The sequence below is a fragment of the Armigeres subalbatus genome, chromosome 1 (genome assembly GCF_024139115.2).
Source record: "Armigeres subalbatus isolate Guangzhou_Male chromosome 1, GZ_Asu_2, whole genome shotgun sequence".
Taxonomy (NCBI): Eukaryota; Metazoa; Arthropoda; class Insecta; order Diptera; family Culicidae; genus Armigeres; species Armigeres subalbatus.
The window spans coordinates 147,280,590-147,306,068 of record NC_085139.1 but is presented as its reverse complement, the minus strand read 5'-3'; the positions used below and the strand labels follow the sequence as shown (position 1 = coordinate 147,306,068).

Here is a 25,479-nt window from a genome sequence, read left to right as displayed (position 1 = left end):
CACTGAGCGTATTGATTTTCCAATGAAATGATTCACTCTGTGTTTAGCCATTTCTTCTATTTTGATTAAATTGCTATGCTATTATTGGAAATATCATAGACAAAAAAATAAAAAATTGTCAACTAAGATGGTGAAGTGTTTAATGGATTTAAATTACCCTTCGGCTGTTCGGCCACATTGAGAGTTGACGTAAAGTCAATGTCAACTTCTCTCCACGAATAGCCTAGATAGCCGTGTGGTGTCGGCAGCTGGTTATCTGGCTAAGAATAACATTACGGATTGCCTGTTCCAGTGGTAAAAGTCCACCATACAGGTGACCCCTAATTCTCGGTGTGATGCGGCCGTGCCTACGAATGAATGGTTAGGGGGGTCTAATAAGAACCTAACCGCAAACGGAGCCTGTGAAGCACCAGGGCCCACTTCACAGTATTTTAGCCTTCGCTGCGCTAACCGGAGCTATATGGCGTAGTTGACTTTTTACTTCTCCGAGATAATCGGCTACTCTTATTCAACCTCATCGTGAGGTTAAATAAGAGTGGGGTTATGAATATGTGTTTTAATTAGTTTTCAACAAATTGTCACCTATATGGATTCGCATTATGCGTTTTTTACAATGTGCTTTGTGTATGTTACCTATATGGATTCGCATTATGCGTTTTTTTCACAGTGTACTCTGTGTCTCGTCCTTGACGTTTATCTTCGGCTACTCTTGTTCAATCTCAACGTGAGGTTAAATAAGAGTGGGGTTATGAATATGTGTTTTACTTAGTTTTCAACAAATTGTCACCTATATGGATTCGCATTATGCGTTTTTCACAGTGTACTCTGTGTCTCGTCTTTGACGTTGGGCTTTGGCTACTCTTGTTCAATCTCAACGTGAGTGTGGGGTTATGAATATGTGTTTTACTTAGTTTTTCAACAAACTTCCACCTATATGGATTCGCATTATGCATTTTTTTACAATGTACTTTGTGTTTGTCACCTATATGGATTCGCATTATGCGCTTTTCACAGTGTACTCTGTGTTTCGTCTTTGACGTTCGGCTTAAGCTACTCTTGTTTAATCTCAACTTGAGGTTGAATAAGGGTTGGCTTATGAAAATGTTTTTTTTTACTTAGTTTTTTTTTCAACAAATTGCCACCTATATGGATTCGCATTATGCGTTTTTTTTACAGTGCATTCTGTGTTTCGTCTTTGACGTTCGTCCATTGTTACGTCCTCTGTGTTTTTGTGACACCTCTCTTTAGTCCCTAGCTGAATGCGCATGAGTCTACATAATTGGCTTTCCTATAAATGGTTCCATTCTCCTTTCCAACTTCACTTCCTCTTCCTTTCCCCTTTTCACTTCCTTTTCCGTCAGGTAAAGAAATGAGAAAGGCCAGTGAAGGCGACGGCACAAATCTCCCAAATTAAGGGGAACGTGCCTCCTGAGCCGACGTTCTGATACCTGATACCTGATTAATGGATTTTAAATCAAATTTATGGCGATACATTTTGAGTCAATTGTGAAAGCGACTTCACAATTAAGCAAAGAATTTTCTAACGAAAGGTTCTATGGAACTGAAGGACCTTGGCCTTGATCAATCATTTCATGCTGGATTACATCTTCTAGATACATGGATTTCAACCACTTTATTAGAAATCAAGTATCAATAAATCTATAGAGCAGCGGCTCTCAATCTGTGGGACGTATACCTCTTTGGCGAATGAACATTTCTGCGAATAATTGATATAAAATAAGGTGAACCGAAAAGGGACCTTCCTGAGCCGTGCGGTACAATGCAAGACCATACCGAAGGAAGTTTTCGAGTTGGAAATTTTCTCGACTTCCCTGGGCATGAAAGTGTCATCATGTAACCCTCGTGATTTACGAATGCAAAAATGGGAACTTGGCTTAGAAACCTCGCCATTAATAACTGTGGAAGTGCTGAAAGAACACTAAACAGCAAGTCGGCAATGTCCCATGGGAAGATGTGATGCCAATGAAAAAAAGAAAAAGAACTTCGATTGCAGTGTTACAAATTATGTACATTTTTTAAACAAGTCTTTTTCCCCACATTTTGTTTGTAAAAAATATAAATTTCTGGAGGCAACTTTAAGAAAATTTAATGAATTTTCTGTCTCTTTTGGTTGCTCAAGGACATTTTCTTTCAACAATTTTTAAACCTGGAAAACAGACGCAATCCAAAGCTCCCTGTCTTGATGTGGCAATATCCATCAGTGTCTTCATTGGATCAGAAGCACTAAGCATTAATCTAACCAAAATCTTTTTACTAGAATTGCATTGCAATGTTACTACAATTTATTGCAGACAATTGCATTGTATTGACTATTACATTTTTAGTGAATTGCTAGCTAATAGTTAGAAAAAGTTCAAAGGTTAAGAACTGCTGTTCATTTGGAACTTAACTCCTGAACTTGAAGCACACAATTAACCCATATTGTATTCACTTAATAATCCTTTCTCCCGAATCACTTTGCCTTTACGCTTGTTTATGGTTGGTACGAGCGCCACAGCCAAGCATTGCAACCACCCACTTCTTGGAATCGACTCGAAAGGATTCCCTACTTTTTCGAGCCCGCCTGTTGCGCTGTAGGGTAAACTGTTCGAGACGATGACGAGTTACATATAATGGCAGAGCAACTTTCAAGTGCACTTCAAAAGAGTTCCTTGCAAGGTGCCATTACCAGTTCCGTGGAGCAAAACCCCGTATTCACTTAGTATGGGAAAAAAATGGAGGAAAAATCCCAACGCGGAAAAGTTGAGCCAACATTCTAATTGATGATGATACACTCCACGAGAGAGCTTTGTGAAACTGAGGACGATGTTCGGTTCTAACTTTTCATCCACCTGTTGGTAGAGCCCAAGTCAAGTCTTGCAAGAAAGTACTGGCTTGCAGTTTCAAAGAGGGCTTGAACGGTTATAGCATTTATAGCTGCTTTCCGACCGAGTATGATAGCGAGAAAAAGCATTTCTGAAGATGTTGAAAAATGTAAAGAAGCTTTATACCATAGAGGCATTAGCTGAATACTCGTCGCAATGAATGAAATGGTTGCGAGAATATGATTTCCTAGATATTGCGACAATTGATTTCACGAGTAATTGAGGATGAAAATTGTTTGATGATTGGAATTTGTTTACTTGCACAAATTTGATAATGATCAATAACATTCTGAAAAATTATGCTTTCTGGAGTTACAACTTTTGACCGTGACATTGACGCCTCATCGTAGCGTAGCATTCATTGTTAAGCACAACTTTATTTCCAGCTGAAAGGATTCTGAGCAAATTTATTACGTTCGTTTATCATATGGAAGGCACGAAGAATTATCATCGTAGTATTTCTCAAACCAGACGTGATTTCAATCTAAACTTTCTTTAGTGTGGTCTCAACTATGATCGAAAGTAACTATGGAGGCTTAAAGCCACCAAAATTACGAAACAGAAAAAAAAACTGTAAATTATTTGACAGGAGATATTGACCATTTGCGCCCATATTTTGATTATTTTGTCATTGCTAATTCTTCTTTTTTCGTTTCAGGTACACATTGCTTGTATTGGATGTTTCTTCTTTAGCTTGGATGAATTGGGTTTGTACGAATTATTTAATAAACCGAAAGTAATTCCATTGCTCAATAAATGATCTATGGATACATAAAGACTATATCCATTTTTAATGCTTATTATCAATTAAATTATATTGTTCCAACTACGATCAGTATCAATATGACCGTAAACTGGGTAGTGGGTTAATGGGTTAATTGTAATATGATAAATCACATCTATGTCGCTATCACGGATTTTTTTTTTAACGTACTAATGCTCAACCTGTTATACTTCTGTTTCATGCTTAAATACTTGTGAGACTTGAACCAGGCTCGAGTAGGAATGCAAGCACTTTCCGTGTTTTTGTATGACGCGTGCTTAGTGTCTGTCTCATTTGGAGAATTAAACTGAAATTCAACTTAAAAGTGATATTTCAATAATTATCGAATAACCCTGCTCGAAGAGCAAGATTATTTTTGACAGATATCGAATCATTTTACATCGTTGTCTTTTTGGAATTGCGGGGTAGCACCAGCCATTCTTATGACGGGGTGATTTTTTTATTTTGTTTAAGGTAAATTCTTCAATTGGATTCTAGATCTGATGACAATTTTGCGCAAACGGTGGGGTTTAATTATAGCTAATTTGGGCAGGTCCTGACCCTTTAACTGTATTGTATACGATGTCCTTTGATTTGGTTGGTTACGATAAAATCTTTAAAATTTTGGACCTTCCTGGACTGACGTCTGGAAGCGGATAGCTGGATTGAATTGGACGTCCGGAAGCGGATAGTTGAATTGGATCCGCAAACCTTTGAATTCGTGCTTTCAAAAAAGACACAAGACCAAACAAGTTGTAAAGGATAGAATAGGGGCAAGTAGAAGTTAGATTAGCCCCCCTTCCCCTGCAAAGCATGATGATAAAATGTTGAAAAAGTGTTTGGGTTAGACCGAGTTGTGATTACTAGGGGTGGGTCTTAGAACTCCTGGCAAAAAGCCCGTTCCCTCCTGGGCTGCGACGTACATCCGGGATGGGGTGCAATAGAACGTCTAAACTTTATGAAGCAGCCAACCGTTTTGAGGAAATACAGTAACCTCAAACCTCGGGCACCAGCAAAACACGTTTTTAACAGAATTTAACACTCCGCAGTTTTCGCAAACAATTCGAAATGTACCATCATCGATGTTGTGCGAAGAGCGGGTGTGATCGGTATGGAGACGGGAGACGATCTACTGATTTTTTTTTGACTCGTGAGTAGAGGTGTGCGCCGTCGCCGATATTTTTGCATCGGCGCGCCGCCGTTTAAAATTTGTCACGCCACTAATCTATATTTTTCCACGCCGATTCAAATTTGAAGAAGTCCGCAGAATTTTCCGTGGAAATTTCTAAGATTCAATCGAATTTCCGTAGGCTGAAAGTAGTTTGGCCGAAAGCCACAAGGCCGAATATGTAGTTTGAACAAGCACATCATTTGACCGAAGTCCATCTTCGACAACCATTGGTCGACAACCCTACCTTGTTTTAAATATTTCCCATTGAACTTTCGAAGAATTCCTTATAGATAATAAAAGAACTTCCCGTAGAAATCAAAAAAAAATCCAACTCGAAAATTTCCTAGACATGATCGGGAATCGAACCCAGCCACCTTTTGCATGGCTTTGCTTTATGGCCCTGACTCGTAAATTACTTTAAAAAAATCTTAAGATTTTCTTCGCAATTTTCTTCAGGAATTCCGTCGGAGCTTCCTCCAGTATTTTATACAGAAATTCCTTTTCTTCGTAAAATACTTTGGAGATCTTATCTTTAGATATTCTTTTAAAATTGCTTTGAAAATTCGATCGATTTTTATTATGTTATTTCATTAGAGGAACTAATGTAAACTTCTTAAAAAATTGTTCCGGAAATATGTTGGGGACTTTCTACGGGAATTCCTTCAGTTCTTCGAACGGATATTCCTTTAGAAAATCATTTGACGATTCCTTTGTAAATTCTTTTACGTGTTCTTTTAGAACATTCGTCGAAGATGTTTCAAGGATTTTTTTTTAGAAATTCGTTCGGAAATACAGTTGATGAAAAAGTATAAAACTGCTCAAACATAGCAGCCAAAAACCGGTACTATAAGTGTCAAACCGATGTTGTTGATGCAATCAATCATGTTGTAGTTAAGCTTATTGAAGCAAAATAATTTTAAATGGCAAAATAATTTTAACGGTTACATCGCGACTAGCGTTTTAGAACTTATGATGTTTTGGAAATACATTCGCAAAATGTTACGGATTTCTTTGAAATCCTTGGAGATTTTCTAGGAATTCATTCGAAAATTTATTTACGAAAACTTTAGAAAACACAAAAAGGAATTGTTCTGGATAAATATTCCTACGAAAATTCCTTTAGAGATTCCTTCGGAAATTCCATTATAAATTTCTTTGGAAATTTTAATAAATTCCTTATCGAGACGAGCCAGCCTTGGGCTGAAAGTCGCGATAATAGACATAAAAAAACGCCTTCAGGAATGTCCTTTGATTTGGTTGGTTACGATAAAATCTTTAAAATTTTGGACCTTCCTGGACTGACGTCTGGAAGCGGATAGCTGGATTGAATTGGACGTCCGGAAGCGGATAGTTGAATTGGATCCGCAAACCTTTGAATTCGTGCTTTCAAAAAAGACACAAGACCAAACAAGTTGTAAAGGATAGAATAGGGGCAAGTAGAAGTTAGATTAGCCCCCCTTCCCCTGCAAAGCATGATGATAAAATGTTGAAAAAGTGTTTGGGTTAGACCGAGTTGTGATTACTAGGGGTGGGTCTTAGAACTCCTGGCAAAAAGCCCGTTCCCTCCTGGGCTGCGACGTACATCCGGGATGGGGTGCAATAGAACGTCTAAACTTTATGAAGCAGCCAACCGTTTTGAGGAAATACAATAACCTCAAACCTCGGGCGCCAGCAAAACACGTTTTTAACAGAATTTAACACTCCGCAGTTTTCGCAAACAATTCGAAATGTACCATCATCGATGTTGTGCGAAGAGCGGGTGTGATCGGTATGGAGACGGGAGACGATCTACTGATTTTTTTTTTTGACTCGTGAGTAGAGGTGTGCGCCGTCGCGCCACGCCGCCAACCGTTTTTTGGCACGCCGCCGCCGCCGATATTTTTGCATCGGCGCGCCGCCGTTTAAAATTTGTCACGCCACTGATCTATATTTTTCCACGCCGATTCAAATTTGAAGAAGTCCGCAGAATTTTCCTTGGAAATTTCTAAGATTCAATCGAATTTCCGTAGGCTGAAAGTAGTTTGGCCGAAAGCCACAAGGCCGAAAATTGTTAGGCCGAATATGTAGTTTGACCAAACACATCATTTGACCGAAGTCCATCTTCGACAACCATTGGTCGACAACCCTACCTTCCCATTGAACTTTCGAAGAATTCCTTATAGATAATAAAAGAACTTCCCGTAGAAATCAAAAAAAAAAAAATTCCAACTCGAAAATTCCCTAGACATGATCGGGAATCGAACCCAGCCACCTTTTGCATGGCTTTGCTTTATGGCCCTGACTCGTAAATTACTTTAAAAAAATCTTAAGATTTTCTTCGCAATTTTCTTCAGGAATTCCGTCGGAGCTTCCTCCAGTATTTTATACAGAAATTCCTTTTCTTCGTAAAATACTTTGGAGATCTTATCTTTAGATATTCTTTTAAAATTGCTTTGAAAATTCGATCGATTTTTATTATGTTATTTCATTAGAGGAACTAATGTAAACTTCTTAAAAAATTGTTCCGGAAATATGTTGGGGACTTTCTACGGGAATTCCTTCAGTTCTTCGAACGGATATTCCTTTAGAAAATCATTTGACGATTCCTTTGTAAATTCTTTTACGTGTTCTTTTAGAACATTCGTCGAAGATGTTTCAAGGATTTTTTTTTTAGAAATTCGTTCGGAAATACAGTTGATGAAAAAGTATAAAACTGCTCAAACATAGCAGCCAAAAACCGGTACTATAAGTGTCAAACCGATGTTGTTGATGCAATCAATCATGTTGTAGTTAAGCTTATTGAAGCAAAATAATTTTAAATGGCAAAATAATTTTAACGGTTACATCGCGACTAGCGTTTTAGAACTTATGATGTTTTGGAAATACATTCGCAAAATGTTACGGATTTCTTTGAAATCCTTGGAGATTTTCTAGGAATTCATTCGAAAATTTATTTACGAAAACTTTAGAAAACACAAAAAGGAATTGTTCTGGATAAATATTCCTACGAAAATTCCTTTAGAGATTCCTTCGGAAATTCCATTATAAATTTCTTTGGAAATTTTAATAAATTCCTTATCGAGACGAGCCAGCCTTGGGCTGAAAGTCGCGATAATAGACATAAAAAAACGCCTTCAGGAATTTCGCTGGAAATCATTTGTGGAATTACCTCCTCTAGGATTTCATTCTGTAATTCTTATCGCAATTACTTCATTATATTCTTCAAGAACTCCTCCAAAATTTTTTTTAGGAATTTCTCCAGGAATTCGTCCGAGTTTTCCCCCGGAAAATCTTTCAGGTATTTTTCCGGGAGTTCCTTCAGGTACTTCTCCAGGAATTTCTACGGGATATTTTTCGCCGAATCGTCCAGAAAATCTTTCCGGACTTCACTCGGAATTTACTCCAGTATTTCATTCGGAAATTAATTTGAGAGTTTCCCCAGGATGTCTTCCAAGAGTTCTTCCAGGAATTTCTTCAGAACAAGCTGCCGGGAATTCATCCGGTAATTTCTTCAGCAATTCATCTGGGAATATTTTAAGGATTTCATCTGGGAATTTCTGCGTTAATTCCTCCAGGTATTTTTCCTGGAATTCCTTCAGATATTTCTCCGGAAATTCCTTCAGGAACTTCTCTAATAATTATCTTCTCTTCTCTAATAATTAGGAATCACTCCAGGAACTTCATACGTAATTCCTTGTAACCGTTTGGTTACAAATTGTAGATTTTTGTTTTGCAATTATGTTGTTTTGTCGGAGCCTTCACGTTTCTCGTGTAATACCAGCAGAACTACCACAGAAGCGTTAGGGTTTGGTACCGCTGTAAAGACATGAGGATGCTATCAAATATCCAACATGGCATCATGATTCTGCAAATGTCATGTTGGATGAAAAATGCAATAAAAATTAGCGGGAAAATATGGAGGGAATTTGGTATAAAAGAGTAGCCATTGCCCAAACTCGGCCTCTTAGTAAATCAGGCGTCCGTGTGCTGTGAAGTGAAAGTAAAGTGCAGTATTCCAAGTGAACCCCCCCCCCCCTTTCTAGTGGGAGCTAGTGTGAGCTCCGGGGAAAAAGTGTTCAGGTAATTCCCAATCCTGTACTATGGAACTTGGAATTAATTCCTTGGTGTCCTTTAGGACCTCTTTTCCTCTCTTTTCCTATCTCTTTTTCTACGTCTTTTTCGAACTGCCAATTCGTCCAGCACACGGTTCGGCCCGCGAAGTCATTTGGCTTCCGCGCCTAATCCGTCAAGGATACTGACGTCCTTCAACGGACAATTCCTCGGGCCGTAGGCCCCTAACCGTAAAGGAGGAATTCCTCTCGGCCGTCCAAGGTGGCTAAGCCACGGCCGGCCGATCGCGCCTACGAGGGAAGACGCCTGCCCACCATCGTCCAGCAACGCCTGCTGGTCCCGTCGGACGAAGATCGTCCGCATAGCCGCTCGCCTCGCTATTCCGGCGATATTTCTGGCCGCACAGCTGGACAGGAGTCGCTGTGCCGGCTATTCCGGCCCCAACAACCAACAGCAGCAGCGGTATGTACCGGTACCAACGTTTAAAATAGGTCACACTTAACAAATTAACACAATTTTATTACCCAGAACAACACGCACACGCCACAATTAGGAAAAATAAAATATGTGCAAGTAATGTGAAAGTTCCCGGTGTTAGTTTTTGTTTACCGCGAAAAACCCTTGATTACCCAGTAGTTAGCCGACCCTGGGATTGCCGGAGAGTCTCTTGTGTCCTGGTCTGGACTAGGTACTGATTGTTGACGATTAGAAATATCTAGTTTCAATTGGCTCCCAGCCAAAAGTCCGCGAACGGTAATCAAGGGTCCGTAGTAGTATACAAAAATCTAACGATTTTACCGACGGGAGGTGGCAGGGATCCGTGCTTGCACGAATGACATCCACCTTTAATCACTGTTTATTCCTTGATGTGGAAAAAGTGTTTGTACAAGGTTTTTGCCTTCAAAAGAGGTCCTGAACACATCACGGACACATTTGCGATCGATTGTCGTTTTTTCCGATCTAAAATTCGTAGATGTTGGCAAATTTTGTGTTTCGTGAACCGTTTATTGACATTACAACATATATCATAATCAAACTTTACTGTTTTATGTCCAATCAACAATGACAACATACGCGCACTATTTATTTTAATCTGTTTGTTTTGATTCGTCACTGTGTTTTTTTTCGATTTTGTTTCACCCACTTAACCACCACTGATTCTCATACAATGACACGCAAGCGACGAGCAAAGGCTGAAACCAATTATATTGCAATAAATTGGCAGCCGGAGACATACGATGCGGACGAATCGGACTTAGAGGAATCTACTGAGATTCCCTGTCCATTACTATCGACGCATCCTAACTACCCGCTAGAGGAGTTAGAGCTGGACCTCGAAGAGACTCTGCATACCATTCGGGAGCAGAGGACTTCGGGGATAATGATGCCAGCGGATGTCATAAAAATTAAAAGAATAATTAATTTATTTATGCGTGACATGGACATCGTCACAAGCGATGCCAATTCTCGCTATTTACCCCCTAGCGCGACATGCGAATTCAGGGAACCGGAGTCGGAACCAGAAGAAAACCATGAAATTATAATTCCTAGTTCCGATTCCGATGAAAACAATATGTCCTTCAGCGAGTCCGAATTCAATTCGGAAGACCAACTTCAGGTCGATAAGGGAACGACAAGAAGCCCAATGTCATGCTTTTCTTCCGGTTATTTTTCTCCCAATTTCACCAGTAAGTCGATGCTTCCTTCATTCGACTATCCCCGAGACTTACCTGGTAGTGCTTTCCATTCTTCAAATTCCCAATCTTCGAACCCCGAATCCCTAAGGAAGCAAACTCGGACTTTTAAGATCCGACGGAAAAAGGCCAACAACAATCTTCGAGCGGAACCCACGGCCAAAGAACTGTGCATGAAATCAACTTCGATAATGGAACCTAATTCTTCAATGAAAATTCCCTGTTCCGGACGCACACCTGGAACCCACCAAAAAGTCATCTCTTTTAATAAAAAGAAACATAAAACATTTACAAATAATAATTACTAATATTTTTATTTTTCTCTTTCATTTCCACTTTTACAAACCGTCGGCAGTTTCGCCACAATTCGATGTCTCGCGGAAGAATCATGTGTCCCGAGAATTCGATGGGAAACACCGCAGGCCGTATTGAAATCTGGAATGAAAAGGAAATAAAATAATTTTAATCATTTTATTACACCCAAGGACAATGGAATTGTTAGTCGGTTGTGTTAGTTGTAATGAGAATCAATTAGCTGTTAGTCTAGTCCTGATGTAGTTTGACCGACGGATGAAAGACTCCGATCAGTCGTTGAAAAAGGCTAGCATGCAATAAAATGATCCACTTACCTGATTTATTACGGGGATCCATACCAACACTGGCAGGATCGGAGCGGGAGGCGAGGGGTTAAATCAATTTGCCCTCATCTCACTCCACCTGTGGAGCTGTTGGGAGAGGATCGCCCAATTGATTTTATTGGCCAAACTAGAAAATTAAATTCCAATCATGACTATGATGGATTGTTAATTGTGTACACTGTACTTACCTGATTTCATCTTGCAGCGTCAAGGTGACTTTCACGGTGTCCCGGGACCGTTATGGGTTTGCTATGGGACAATCTTTCGCCGTAAAGATTGTTGCCACATAGCACAGCAACCCACCTGAATGAATTCATTCAACCTTAAAAGAAAACACAAATACATACGAAGATCAGTCTTCGATATGTTTATATAAATCGTACGTACTACTTACCGATTTATTCACTAAAAAGGCCACTTTTTACTTCGTTATTTTCCATTGCTGCACAGCATAAACATAAACATAACGAACAATAAAAATGCTGTGTCAGTTGACTTTGACAGAATTATGACGTTACGGCGAACTGTCCCTAACGGACAGTTTGCCCGCCGGCGAATCAATCCCGCCAGGGGGTTCGGCCGCGCACATCGAATGTGATCGAATGTGGTGTAAATATTGTAAATAGGGTTGTAAAATTGTTTTTCGATGCGCAACTTGTAAATATTATAAATAATGTTGTCTACCCATAATACGGGATATTTTAATGATTTTAATTTGTTTATTGTATATTTTGCATGTTTTGATTGATTTCATTTTTGTATTTTAATTTGTATATATTGGTGCACGTACGTTATTGTTATTTTATTATATTTATTATTTATATTTTTAATTTGTTGTAAAGCTTAATTATGATATCGCGCGATATAAGTAGAGTAGTTTAGAATTTTAAATTGTTGTTTTGTAAATATTGTAATAGTTTTTAATTGTTTTACATCCACGAACCGATGACGGCCGAAGATGACTTGAGAGAGTGAATTGAAAAAAAAAATGCAAAATCTCTTCGTGCTTTCGCATTTTTTTCATCGGGGTGGTGGATAGTGTAACCGTTTGGTTACAAATTGTAGATTTTTGTTTTGCAATTATGTTGTTTTGTCGGAGCCTTCACGTTTCTCGTGTAATACCAGCAGAACTACCACAGAAGCGTTAGGGTTTGGTACCGCTGTAAAGACATGAGGATGCTATCAAATATCCAACATGGCATCATGATTCTGCAAATGTCATGTTGGATGAAAAATGCAATAAAAATTAGCGGGAAAATATGGAGGGAATTTGGTATAAAAGAGTAGCCATTGCCCAAACTCGGCCTCTTAGTAAATCAGGCGTCCGTGTGCTGTGAAGTGAAAGTAAAGTGCAGTATTCCAAGTGAACCCCCCCCCCCCTTTCTAGTGGGAGCTAGTGTGAGCTCCGGGGAAAAAGTGTTCAGGTAATTCCCAATCCTGTACTATGGAACTTGGAATTAATTCCTTGGTGTCCTTTAGGACCTCTTTTCCTCTCTTTTCCTATCTCTTTTTCTACGTCTTTTTCGAACTGCCAATTCGTCCAGCACACGGTTCGGCCCGCGAAGTCATTTGGCTTCCGCGCCTAATCCGTCAAGGATACTGACGTCCTTCAACGGACAATTCCTCGGGCCGTAGGCCCTAACCGTAAAGGAGGAATTCCCCTCTCGGCCGTCCAAGGTGGCTAAGCCACGGCCGGCCGATCGCGCCTACGAGGGAAGACGCCTGCCCACCATCGTCCAGCAACGCCTGCTGGTCCCGTCGGACGAAGATCGTCCGCATAGCCGCTCGCCTCGCTATTCCGGCGAGATTTCTGGCCGCACAGCTGGACAGGAGTCGCTGTGCCGGCTATTCCGGCCCCAACAACCAACAGCAGCAGCGGTATGTACCGGTACCAACGTTTAAAATAGGTCACACTTAACAAATTAACACAAATTTATTACACAGAACAACACGCACACGCCACAATTAGGAAAAATAAAATATGTGCAAGTAATGTGAAAGTTCCCGGTGTTAGTTTTTGTTTACCGCGAAAAACCCTTGATTACCCAGTAGTTAGCCGACCCTGGGATTGCCGGAGAGTCTCTTGTGTCCTGGTCTGGACTAGGTACTGATTGTTGACGATTAGAAATATCTTGTTTCATCCTGGAGGATATTTGGCAGGAATTTCACGAGAAATGAGATTTCGGAAGATCCTCAAGAAATTCATCTCCGAGAATTCCTCCGGCTGTTCCTCTGAAAACTCCTCCGGGAGTTCCACCAGTAATACCGCCGGAAATTTATTCAGGCTTTCTTTCAGGAATTCATTTAGGCTTTCCTTAGGAATTTATCTACGGAAATTCCTCCGAGAATTTCTCTGGGATCTCCCCCGGGAGGTCCTCTAAGGTTTCTTCCAGGAATTCCTACCGGAATTCTTACGGAAGTTCATTTGGGAGTTCATCCGGGAGTTCTTACGAGAGTTCCTCCGGAAACTCCTTCAGGATTTCTTCCTGTAGTTCTTCAAGAAATTCCTCCAGAAGTTCCACCGGCAGTTCCTCCCAGAAGTCCTCCGAGAATTTCGCCGGAAATTCCTTTGGGAGTTCCTCCGGAAATTATTCTGATAGTTCCTCATCCACACCCGGAAGAATTATCGTAGAAACTGCCGGCGGATCTCCCGGAGGAATTCCCGAAGGAACTGCCGGAGGAACTCCCGTAAGAACTACTGGAGGAATTTCAGGAGGAACTCCTAGAAGAATTCCTATAAGACCTTCCGGAGGAACTCCCAGAGAAACTATCGGAGGAACTTCGGGAGGAATTTCCAGCTAAATTTCTGAAGAAAGCCTTAATTATTCCCTACAAAAAGCCTGAAAGATTTCCTGGAAGAGCTACTGGTGGAACTTACGGAGGAATTTTCAGAGGAACTTCCAGATGAATTGCCGGAGGAACTTTCAGAGGAATTCTCAAAGTAATTCCCGGAGTAATTTGTAAAGAAACTCCCGGGAGAATTCTCAGAGGAACCCACGAAGGAACTGCCAGTGGACCCACGAAGGAACTGCCAGAACCAGAAGAATTCACAAAAAAAATCTTGGAGAATTCATCTTATAGATAAATCTCGTCTGGCTTAACCTTTGTAGGGGTATGTAGCTGGATTATCATCATCATCAGAGGACCTCCCGGAGAATTCCTTGAGGAGCTTCAAGAGAAATTCTCGAAGAAGCTTCTGGAGGAATTTCTATATAAATTCTTGAAGAAGCCTAAATGAATACCAGAAAGAAAGCCAGAATGAATTCCCGGGGGAAACTCTTGATAAATTTAAAGGAACTCCCTAGGAACTGCCGATATAACTATAATAATTATCGGAGGAAATCTTGGAGAATTTCTTGGAAGAGCTGCCGGTGAAACTCCTGGAAGAATTCGGATAAACTCCTGGAGGATCTCCCAGTGGAAATCTTGAAGTTTCCACCGGAATTCTTTCAGGATCTATTTGGTAAGTAATCTAGGAATTCCTCCAAAAATTCCATTGATAATTTCATTTTCGGTATAATTTCTGTATAAATTGGATGGTATTGGTGGAATTCGTGTAGAAAAACTTTGAAATTTTCACAAGAAATTATTCGAAACTTTCATGGAATTTTTTACGGAATTCACACAAGAAATTCTAAGATTTTTCGCGAATTTCTCAGGAATGTTGGAGAGTGAAATCAAACCCGCTAGTTCAGAGAATATAACTCTCTTGGCTTACTTATACTGAGTTTCGCATTTCTGTTGGAATTAATGTGTAAAACTGTGGTATATAATGCAGGCTCTCTCCTTGACACTTTCCGGATTGTGAATATGCCACGTTCGAAACTCCCCACTTTCTTCCTTCCTCTTTCTTCCCTTGTTGTCATCGAGCGAACATCAATCAGTGCACCGAAATTAAAACCTCGCTGTGGGCTAAACATGAAGCATTCGTTCGTTTTTGAACGAATTTTCCAAGGCCTGCGTAAAGGAGATTATTTCCGGTATTTATTTAGAAAATTCCTCCAGTAACTTCTCCAGAAATTTTTAGGTCATTTCTAGAGAGTTTCTTTTAGCATTTCTTCTACAAATTTCTTTGAACCTTCGGAAATTCGTTTAAAATTCCCATAGTAATTGATTTCGAAATTCCTTCGGGATATATAATATATAAATTTATTTTGGAATCCTTCTGAAGAATTATTTGATTTTTTTTAAAATTCGTTCGAGAATAACTTTAGAAATTCCTTTGAAAATTCTTCTAGGAATTCCTTTGGAAAATCCATTTGGAATTCCGTAGAAAATTTCATTAGCAAAAACCCTTCACAATTTCCTTTAGATTTTTTTTGAAAATCCCTTCATGTTCTACTGCGAGAAATCCTCAAAGAATCCATTCGGAAATTCCTCCTGAATTATATTTAGAAGTTCCTCCAGGAATTTATTCGGGGGCTCATTTTGGAAATTCCCCCAGGAATAATTTAGAAAATTACGCTAATAATTCCTAGGACACGCCTTGATTCCTTTGGAAAACCATAACAAAATTGATTTGAAAAAATAATCCAGAATTTTTTTCGAAAGATCTTCCAAGAACTTGAAATCCTTAATTATTTTGTATTTTTTCAATACATTCCTGAAGAATTTGCGAGGGAATTCTCAAAAGAGGTAGTAGTCGCCCTGTGGAAATTCTGGAAAATTCCTCATGAAAATTCAGAAGAATTTTCTATGGCAATTTAAAAAAAATTCCGCGCCATTTAGAATGAATTCTCTATGGAAACTCCTAACGATTTCCACTAAAATCAATTTCTTTCCTCATATTGAAAAATCTCCCGCGGAAAATTTCTGGTGAAAGCTCCAGCGACTTTCCCGTAAAAACTTCTCAGAGTCTCCCGCAGATATTCAAAAAAATGTTCAGTGTGAATTTGACAAAATATTTTGTTGAGTATTCTGGAGTACTTAACAGGAACTTTCTGAGAATTTTCCAAACAATTTCTTGTACAAAATTTGGGACAAATTTCTCATGAAAACTCAGCAATTTTTTTTTCTAAGCAATGTTCCTTGGGAATTACAAAGAACTGCAAAGTAGTTCCTGTGGAAAATAAGAAAATGATTTCCAATAATGAATATTTTGGAAAAACTTAAAGAATTTTCGAAAACGCCGCCGCCGCCAACCAAAATTCTGACAAACGCCGCCGCCGCTGATTTTCGGACAAGCGCACACCTCTACTTTTGAGTAAATCACTCCATCGTGCTTCGATTTTTTTAATCCAGGTTTTGACGTCTGTAAAGGGGGCCGATGTGGGCCGATGTGCGTCTGTCTTGGTGACTGACCCCTGCCAGAATGTCCGTTCTGTCACGTTCTCAGCCACCCCCAATGTGAGGATGCACTGGATCCCGGGGTGTTTCGGGTCTCGAACAATCAGTATAGCGATTCTTGTAATCTTGATATTCGGTGCCCAGCAGCTCCATTACCGACATTAATAGGGTCTTCGTATTGTCTTCTCTCTTAAGGACAAGCCTCCCGGAATTCAAAACTAGCCAGCTTTGCTGCATTATTTTGAAAGGGGTGCTCTTAAAAGCGCGATTGCATTCAGTTTCGGATTGAGGGAGGTTTGTCCTGAAAGAGTCTTGGTATGGTATTATTCATAGCGGCCATGGGAAGAGTGCCAGCTCCTCGCTCCATGCCAGTGAACCCGCGTTACTGGCGACAGACGCCGACCAATGTGTGCATCATCCGGTTTCTTTTCAATAAGGAGAGGGACCATATATTCCCCAGATTTTGCTGCGGCGAAAGTAGCCTCCTTGCATATGGCCAAACAGGGCCAAATGTGCGAGTGTAAATGAGAACATACCGGAGGTGAGGTGCAGTAGATTCAGACCCAGTATAGGCCCCAGAGGATCAACAATAGGAGTCTACGTCTACGGATTGGGCAAGCAATCAAAGATTGCCTGATTGCTTGCCCAACCCGTAGACGTAGACTCCTATTGTTGATCCTCTGGGGCCTAGACTGGGTCTGAATTGGGTTAATCATGGTACGACATTGGAATTCCTTCACAAACCTGAAGTGGGACAAGAAGGTTAGGCTTCGGTTGATCGACACCCTAAGGGCATGTACTATCTTCTGGTTTGGTATGAGTTGTACGCCTAATTTCATACTTGGCCCTGGCAGCTGATGCCTGTCCTTAAAGACATGGCCGCGGAGACATTTGCTTATTGTTATCTGCCACAGTGGCCCAGCGAAGGACAGCACTGTCTGCTGATTGAGTCTTGATACGGATACGCTCTAGTGTATCATCGATAACTTCTTCCTCTTATTCTTTTTCTTCTTCAATGGCTCTACATTCAAAATGGAACTTGGTCTACTTTTCAACTTAGTATTATATTAGCATTTCCTCAGTTATTTATTAAAGACTTTTCTACGCTCTGCTAATGGATACACTCTGTCCAAAGAGTTAAGAATGTTCCCCACCTGGAGAGGACCCGTAACGTTGGGTAGGCACCTTTACGTGGTGTGTTACGGAGTAATATCTACCATGTAACCAGCTACAGGCAGATCCTGACCCAACAAACCTTCCTCATTATCCAACTCCGTGGTACTTATGAGGGTGTCCCTAAGTCGGTGGCCTCTTGTTAAGTAATTACCACATCAAAACTTCCTTCCTCTCCCTAGTTACGGTGAAGATAGGCGTGACCAGAAGTAGTAATCTTCATGCTTTTGTTATTTTTGTTAAAGACTGGAATCAAGGACAACTCCCCTTCTTGATTTCTGATAGCCTTCTAGATAAGGATCTCAAAAGCAAAACATGAGTATCACTAGTGTCCAATCTACGAATTACACCGTAACAATGCTAATGCTAATGCTAATTAAGAATGTTTCCCACCTAGGAAACATTCTAGACCGGACTGAGAATCGTACTCACCATCTCCGGATTCGCAAGCCTACGCCTTTGCTCGCAGGGCTAACTGGAGACCCCGCGGTCTACCAACAAAACACCGCGAGCGTAAATAAAAATGTAGATATTGTCCAGCAGATGGTGAAAGGCCATGACGACCCTTGAAAGATCGTCCAGTGAGGAAACTCTGAATCAAAGCGCTTTGGTTACCGAACTTCTCCATGACCTTACAGGCACAGGTTGGTTTAGTTTTCGTGGGTTAGGTTTCTGGCGGCGATAGATATACACATGCCGAAGCCAAGGAAACAGAAAATTCCTCGTGTGCATCAGCAATTACAGGAGGATTTGAGATTGAGCGGTTTCCCTGGTCGAGATGAATGGGGAACGCCTTCCTCATCTCACTAAGGGCGTTAACTTTTCTCCATAGTTCGACTGCCGATTGGGATAGTTTCACTTCCCACTGTCTTTTTTTGTCCTTCTTTGATGATGATGCCGCTCTGACGATTCTTCTCCTTATATACTCCATGGACACTTACCTTAAGAGGATGCCCCGGAAGGAGCCTACAGAGGACTTGGAGGGTCTTCATTGCTTTTAAAGCTCATCGAGCGTCCTCGGATCACCATCGGAGGGCTCGGCGCCCCGTACGGAAAGACGAGGAGCACAGTGATTGAAAGATTATGTACGTTACGACTTGGCTAGTGTGGGGCGTAGCCCTGGTTGGAGGGATGTGGCCCCATAACGATTGTACCTATCGTACTTGCGTTCAAATCCTTCGATTGTGTACACCCCAGAAGTTCGATGACTTTGGTGGACAGTGACCAAAATGCGGCTGAACTCTAGAAAATCGCTTTATCCAAACTTTCTCGAGCGTAATCTGCAACAATTTAACTATTGAGGGATTTCGCGCCAATTCGAGCAAATATTGGCAGCAACCTTTCCGATTTTAATGAAAATTTATGAAGATGTAAACTTTTTTCCAAGTGCCAAGCTTGCGATACATAGGCGGTTGGTAAGAAACAAAACTACCTATATTGAGACAAAAATTTCGTCCAAATCAAAAAGGGTGTTTTTTTGCAAATAGACTTTTAATTTTAAAAACCGATTTTTTTCGGTGTAAGACTTAATTTGATTATTTTTCAATTTTTTTGTTTAAAAACTTGATTGATTTTGCGATATTCACTCATACAACCTTTTTTGTAGAATGCGTCGTTTTTTGATTACTTATCATTTGAAAAAAAAAATCAGTAAGAAAACAAATACTTTAGGTCAATTTTGGAAAACCTGAGGATCTTTTGGAGGATTTGGAGAATTAAATGCAACACAAACTCAAACTTCAATAATTATCAAATAACCCTGCTCGCAGAGCAAGATTACCTATCGAACCATTATTGTTAGATGTCTCATTGGTTTGGCTGGATAGCACCATCCATTCTTATTATCATTATTTTTTTAAACTGTCACTATTAAGTTTAATTCGCGAAATGAGACAGGCCTATGTATGCAAAGTGGCTTTTTGTGACAAAGTCTACATGCTCATTAAAATCTGGGAGGGTGTTGCCAGCTCCATACACGATTTGGCGCGAAATGGGTCCATTATACCCTGTGTCGTCTGCTCATAGATGAAACGTACTTATATATTTAAACATCTTGATTGCGACAACACCTGTTTATTGATTTCCATCATTCTGCGAGGACTGCCGTTTCCAGCGATGCTCTTTGATGGTGTGACATCCTTCCTGTGAGGAGACTAACGCTCAGTCGCAAGTACGAAGCTACCACATTTTATAACACCAAAGACCAGACGTCCAAGGTGATGCTTCTGCTACCAATTGAGACGATGGCGACGGATATAATTATCACCTTATGATATACGAACAAACTGAGCACGAGGAGCGCAAAAAGTAGATAACTCGAGCGGAAAAAGGGAAGAAATTCCGTTCGTTGCCCTTCGGAACGGGAGAATTTCTTTTGTGGCAAATACACCGATTACCGCCGAAAATCAGCGATCAAGTGAATATATGCACGGGGCGATGATAAAATGCTTATTAATAACGAAATGGAAATCACTTTGCATGAATTAGCGATAAATTACAGTCAGCTTTGCTTTGCATCCATAGTTGAACTTCAACACATGCACAGTACGAATATGTAATTATTAAAAAGAGAAAAAAATGATAATTGTTGCTATCCGATATACATGGATAAATGCAGCATGTTAAAGACGGCGAGCCCACTTCGAGTTGTGGGGCACATGAGTTTACGACGGATGATAGCTTTTTTTCGCATTTATTAAAGAAAAAAATTCTTCACACTTGGCAACCACCCGGAGACGATAATTGTCGAGCAGACATGACGGATGGTGTCGGATAGTGTCGGATGGAGGAAAAAATATAGAAGAATATGCCTAGTACTACTTTAAATTACAGAGTGTCTTTAGTTAGTCAAGTGTGCAAAATATGGATTCGCCTATTTGGCTTCTCGTTGTTTATTTTTGCTCTCCTTTTTTGTAGTACTAATTGTACTTCTATTATTTGTTGACACCTCAAATTGCTAATAAAAATTGGTGAATAGCCATGTAAAGCCTGTCCACGTTAAATTTCGGACACCCATCATCCAATGCTATTTTTTAAAATTTTCACAAACCACTGAGAAGATTGATTTACATGACAGCTGAATCTCTCCACTTTTTGTGATTTTTGCGATTATGCGTGTTTTCATTCTTGTCAAAGTGATAACATGGCTACAAATCAATTGGATATTGTCTTCAGTGTCCGAAATTTAACGTGGACAGGCTTTACTTTAGAAGTGTAATCAGCATATTCAATTTCGATTCTTGGGGGGGTCCCGTAGCGTAGTTGGCTACACGTTCGCCTTATAAGCGGACGGTCATGGGTTCGATTCCCAGCCCCTCCACCAAGCCCTTGTCAGTCGCCTGAGGTGCAGCCCAAACGGTGGCGTTTTGGGGTGCGCGTCTTACCGACACGGCTGCCCGATGACGACTGACAAATTGTTCTTCTCGGAGGCATACCTCCAACGTACCCGGATAAGCGGCAACCGAACAATGCAACGAGCAATTGGATACACGATACGGACAAAAGGACACAATGGACTCACGATGAGATGGACCCGGCAATGATAACAACAACGAATGTCTAAAAATAGATTCTATGTGGATTCTGTAGAGCAGAATACCACAGTAGATGACGGCACAGTAGCGGTTAAGAAACACAGAGTGCCTACCAAATAAAGAAACGAATAAAAAAATTTCGATTCTTCGCAAAATCGCACAATTAACATTAAATTTTCGTGATATCAGTTTTTAGAAATATAATATTTGCTTTCTAAACATTCAATTTTCTAAAGTGGTTCTTTTGTGGATTACAAATAACGGAATATGATACGAGTATGAATTTTTACAATGTTCTCGCTTCAACGGGAAAGCATTTCCTCCACCTAAATCATGATATCGGATAACCTTGATAAGGGCTGCCACGAATCAGCCAACGGAAAGTTTTCTACAAAGACGCGAGGAAGCACATCGAAACTGTCGAAAAATACACGGATAGACAAAAAAGAACGAGCCTCATGAAGATCGCCTTTAACTCGACACCCTCCCCAATGTCGATACACTTTGACACGGTTGCCCGCTGTGCAAAGTACAATATGTGTGTGATTTGATAACAGCACGAATTCCGCCATCCGTTTACCCTGGCCTGCTCTTATTATATTACACATAAGCTCCGCCATGACGTTTGATGATGGAACACGTGTGTGTATGTTTGGTGATGTGTCACCACCTGCTGCTAGGGGCAAGACGGGAACAAATATGTACAATTCGCCGCCCGCCGCCGTACTCGGGGCGATGTGTACTCGCATCTCGAGTAGTCTTCAATCATACCACAAAGGTGCATCGGGGAGTCACTTGTGGAGTTTGCATTATTATTGGGAGCAATTTTTGCGACTTCCTTCCGACGACGGCGACGAAGTTTGCGAGGATAGTAGGAAACGTGCATCAGGTATTCAGGCCCGAATTGACTTTTTGGCTTTAAAAGAATATCCGCTTCATTGAATAAATTGATTCCTTCCTTTTTTGAGGGTCAACTTTTCCGAAGAATTTATTTTTTAATACCTGGAAACTGATAAAGACTATTATTTAAATTTTGCAAAGGCTGTGCAAATGTTTTTCAAGCCTTTATTCCGATTACTTTTTAAGCTTTACTCCTATGAAACAAATCCCATCTCTCTGTATACAATCTTGGCATATATAGAGTCTGCAAGGTTCTAATACAAAAAAATGTATGAATTTTATACAGAAACCAAATTAAACTATTGCAGAATTGTGAAATTTTAATACATTGACTGTCTTAAAATCTACGAAATTTATACGTGTTGAAATTGTATACAGTTTGAGCAAGGCTTTTATACACAATTGTATTAAAATCTGTAATCTGTTGGCTGGGTTTAGGTCCAGTTCATCACCTGCAAAATGATATTACAATTCCGAACACTCAGATAAATGCCTCGAGTTACAACGTTTTGCTAATGCCGATTTGAAATCATATTATTGAAGAAACTGAATGCCATCATGTTGTCTATTAAACTAGATGAGTTAAGGCTTTTTGTAATGTTAATCTATTTTGAATTAAAAAAATACTTTCTAGTAGTGGGAATTCATTCGCTAATGCAGTTACTCAAAGACTCTTAAAATACATGAACTAATGGTTACAAAAAATTTAATAGGGGACATACACGGGTACTCAAGGGTGCTCACGGTCGTTCAATAGCAATCTTCGAAGGAGAAAATTAATGGTCAAGAGCACACATTTACTGCCGTCAGCTTTGCGATGTCTGCTGCTTCTATCGTGTGCTTGTTTTGTTTTACTGCTTTTGACTTTGAATGGCTGAAAATTGTCTACTATTCACAAGCCCGCTCGTATAAACTTATGGGTGCTAATGATATCCACGGGCACATTCATGGCACATGATCATGCATAGTAACTTGCGAGTACTTATGTGCACATATAGGAACTCTGTTAAATTATAAACAGTTGCCTACTTCCTAGACTCCCTAACACAAAATCCCAAAGTGTCACTCGTGCCGATGGTATGCAAATTCTGAGAATCAACAAACAGTAGCTCTTTACGAAAGGAAACAGAATTCTGAAATACTTTTCTAACCAATTCCAAACTCTGTATAATAAAACAATCATTTGCGCCTTTGAAGAAAATAGTAAGGTCTAAATAGAAGCACAGCATTCAAATCTATTTTACAATGCATTTGCTAAAACTCTTCATTCAAACCATTTTAACACCTCGGATCCGACCAGTATGTCAACAAAAATCAGCATTTCTCCATATAAAATGCTTTCTTTGAGGCTATTGGTGTGCTAATGATGAGGGTGAATACTCAACTAAATAATAAATAAATAAAGCTAAGGGACTAGCTTCATCACTGAGTTATCACTTCCTTAAAAATAACATTTCATCGGAAATAACAGTTTCACAAAAATAACATTTCCCGCGAAGCAAATTGCATTCTTCCGAAAATGAAATTATCCCAAAAACACAAAATCGAAAACGACAATTGATCTGAAAACTATATTTCCCCGAAAATGACATTTCTCGAAATTGTCATTTTCCCGAAAATTCTACAAAAAATAATATAAAAAATACATTTCCCGTATTATGACGTTTCGCCGAAAATTACATTTCCCGAGGACATTTCTCAGAGAATAACAGTGTCTCGAAAAAGACACTTCCTCGGAAAAGACATTTCTTTGAAATTGAAATTTCTCCTTAGAAAATATATTCCTGAATATAAAATTTTCCCCAAATTCCCCCAAAAACGAAATCTCCTTGAAAATAACAAATGAAAATGATTTTCCCTTAAAATGACATTCATCCGAAAATTACATTTTCCCGAAGCATAGAATTCTCTTTGAGAATCATATTTCCTCGAAGCTGACATTTTCAAGAAAAACACGATTCGCCTAAAATAACATGTTTCTTGAAATAATGTGTCCCTGGAAATTACATTTCCTGGAACTTTTTTTTTTTCGTCTTTATCAAAGAGAATTTTAGCCCACGGATGGCTTATGTCTATTTCTGGAAAATGACTTTCTTTGGAAATTGACATTTTCCCGAAAATTACATTTCTCAGAAAAATATTGGTCTGAACTTGGCTTTCTCAGTCTGAAGTATCAAAACGATGGTTTATTTACTTGCCCGACGTTTCGGCCGATGGGTTGTGCCCTTTCTCAAGTGTCGTATAGTCTATCGTCTATCGCCACAACCCATCGGCCGAAACGTCGGGCAAGTAAATAAACCATCGTTTTGATACTTCAGACTGAGAAAGCCAACTCCGAACAGTACGTCTTATGCAGTCGAAAAACACCCTTTCAGATTTTTTTTTTACTTAAAATTGATTTTTTAAATTACATTTCTCCGAAAATAATAAATTCCCAGAAATTAAATTTCCCTTAAAATGACATTGCTTTGAAATCCCCAACATTCCCGAAAACAACATTTTTTCGAAAATGACCTTTTCCCTACAATGACATTTCATCGAAAATCTTATTTTCCCGAAAATTACATTTCTCCGAAAATGATATTTCCACAAAAAAATACATTTACCTGAAAATGCCATTTTCCCGAAAAATACATTTTTCGTAAAATGAAATTTCCCCAAAAATGACAATTCTTTAAAAATCATATATCGCCGAAACTGACGTTTTCCGAAAAAAGACGATTCGCCTAAAGTAACATGTTTTCGAAATTGATAGTTCCTCGAGAATTTTTTTAATTGAAAATGACGTTTCCTCGGAATTCAACATATTCAGAAAATTATTCTGAAAATGACATTTTCCGAAAAGGATTACTTAACCCTTTCAGGCCCTCGGAGTCCAGTGGGCCCTATGACCACAACAGAAAAAATAGATGTATAAAATCGCACGATTCATGTACTCTATCAACAGCAAAATTGCTTGAAATTAAATCCCCTATCAGAGAAAAATATCAGAAATGGGAGATCAAGGCCTTACGACAACCTAGAACGTCATGAACACGTTGAAGTTACGGAAGAGAAAATATTAGGTGTATTGGCAGCGGATTGTATTGTTTCAATATCAGATTTTCATTCAAATGTATCCTTAGAGTTACTGGGATGTGCAATAAACAATTTTTTATTTTTCTTTGACATCCTTGTTCTTCTTCTTCTTCTTCTTCTTACTGGCATTACATCCCCACACTAGGACAGAGCCGCCTCGCAGCTTAGTGTTCATTAAGCACTTCCACAGTTATTAACTGCGAGGTTTTTAAGCCAAGTTACCATTTTTGCATTCGTATATTATGAGGCCAACACGATGATACTTTTATGCCCAGGGAAGTCGAGACAATTTTCAATCTAAAAATTGC

At 39.6% G+C, this 25,479-nt stretch overlaps 2 protein-coding genes across 6 annotated transcripts in view; both read left to right on the top strand.

Annotated features, from left to right (window-relative positions):
• Positions 1-25,479, top strand: part of LOC134205224 (forkhead box protein O) — a 299,216-nt gene that overhangs the window by 78,813 nt on the left and 194,924 nt on the right. The window lies entirely within an intron of this gene.
• LOC134207187 (uncharacterized) lies at positions 10,013-10,976 on the top strand. The gene has a single exon (XM_062682915.1). It carries the CDS (start codon positions 10,038-10,040, stop codon positions 10,869-10,871), a length of 834 nt encoding a protein of 277 aa, XP_062538899.1. The 5' UTR covers positions 10,013-10,037; the 3' UTR covers positions 10,872-10,976.

Coding starts and splice junctions, on each gene's coding strand:
- LOC134207187 (XM_062682915.1), top strand. CDS start 10,038: ATGACACGCAAGCGACGAGCAAAGGCTGAAACCAATTATATTGCAATA.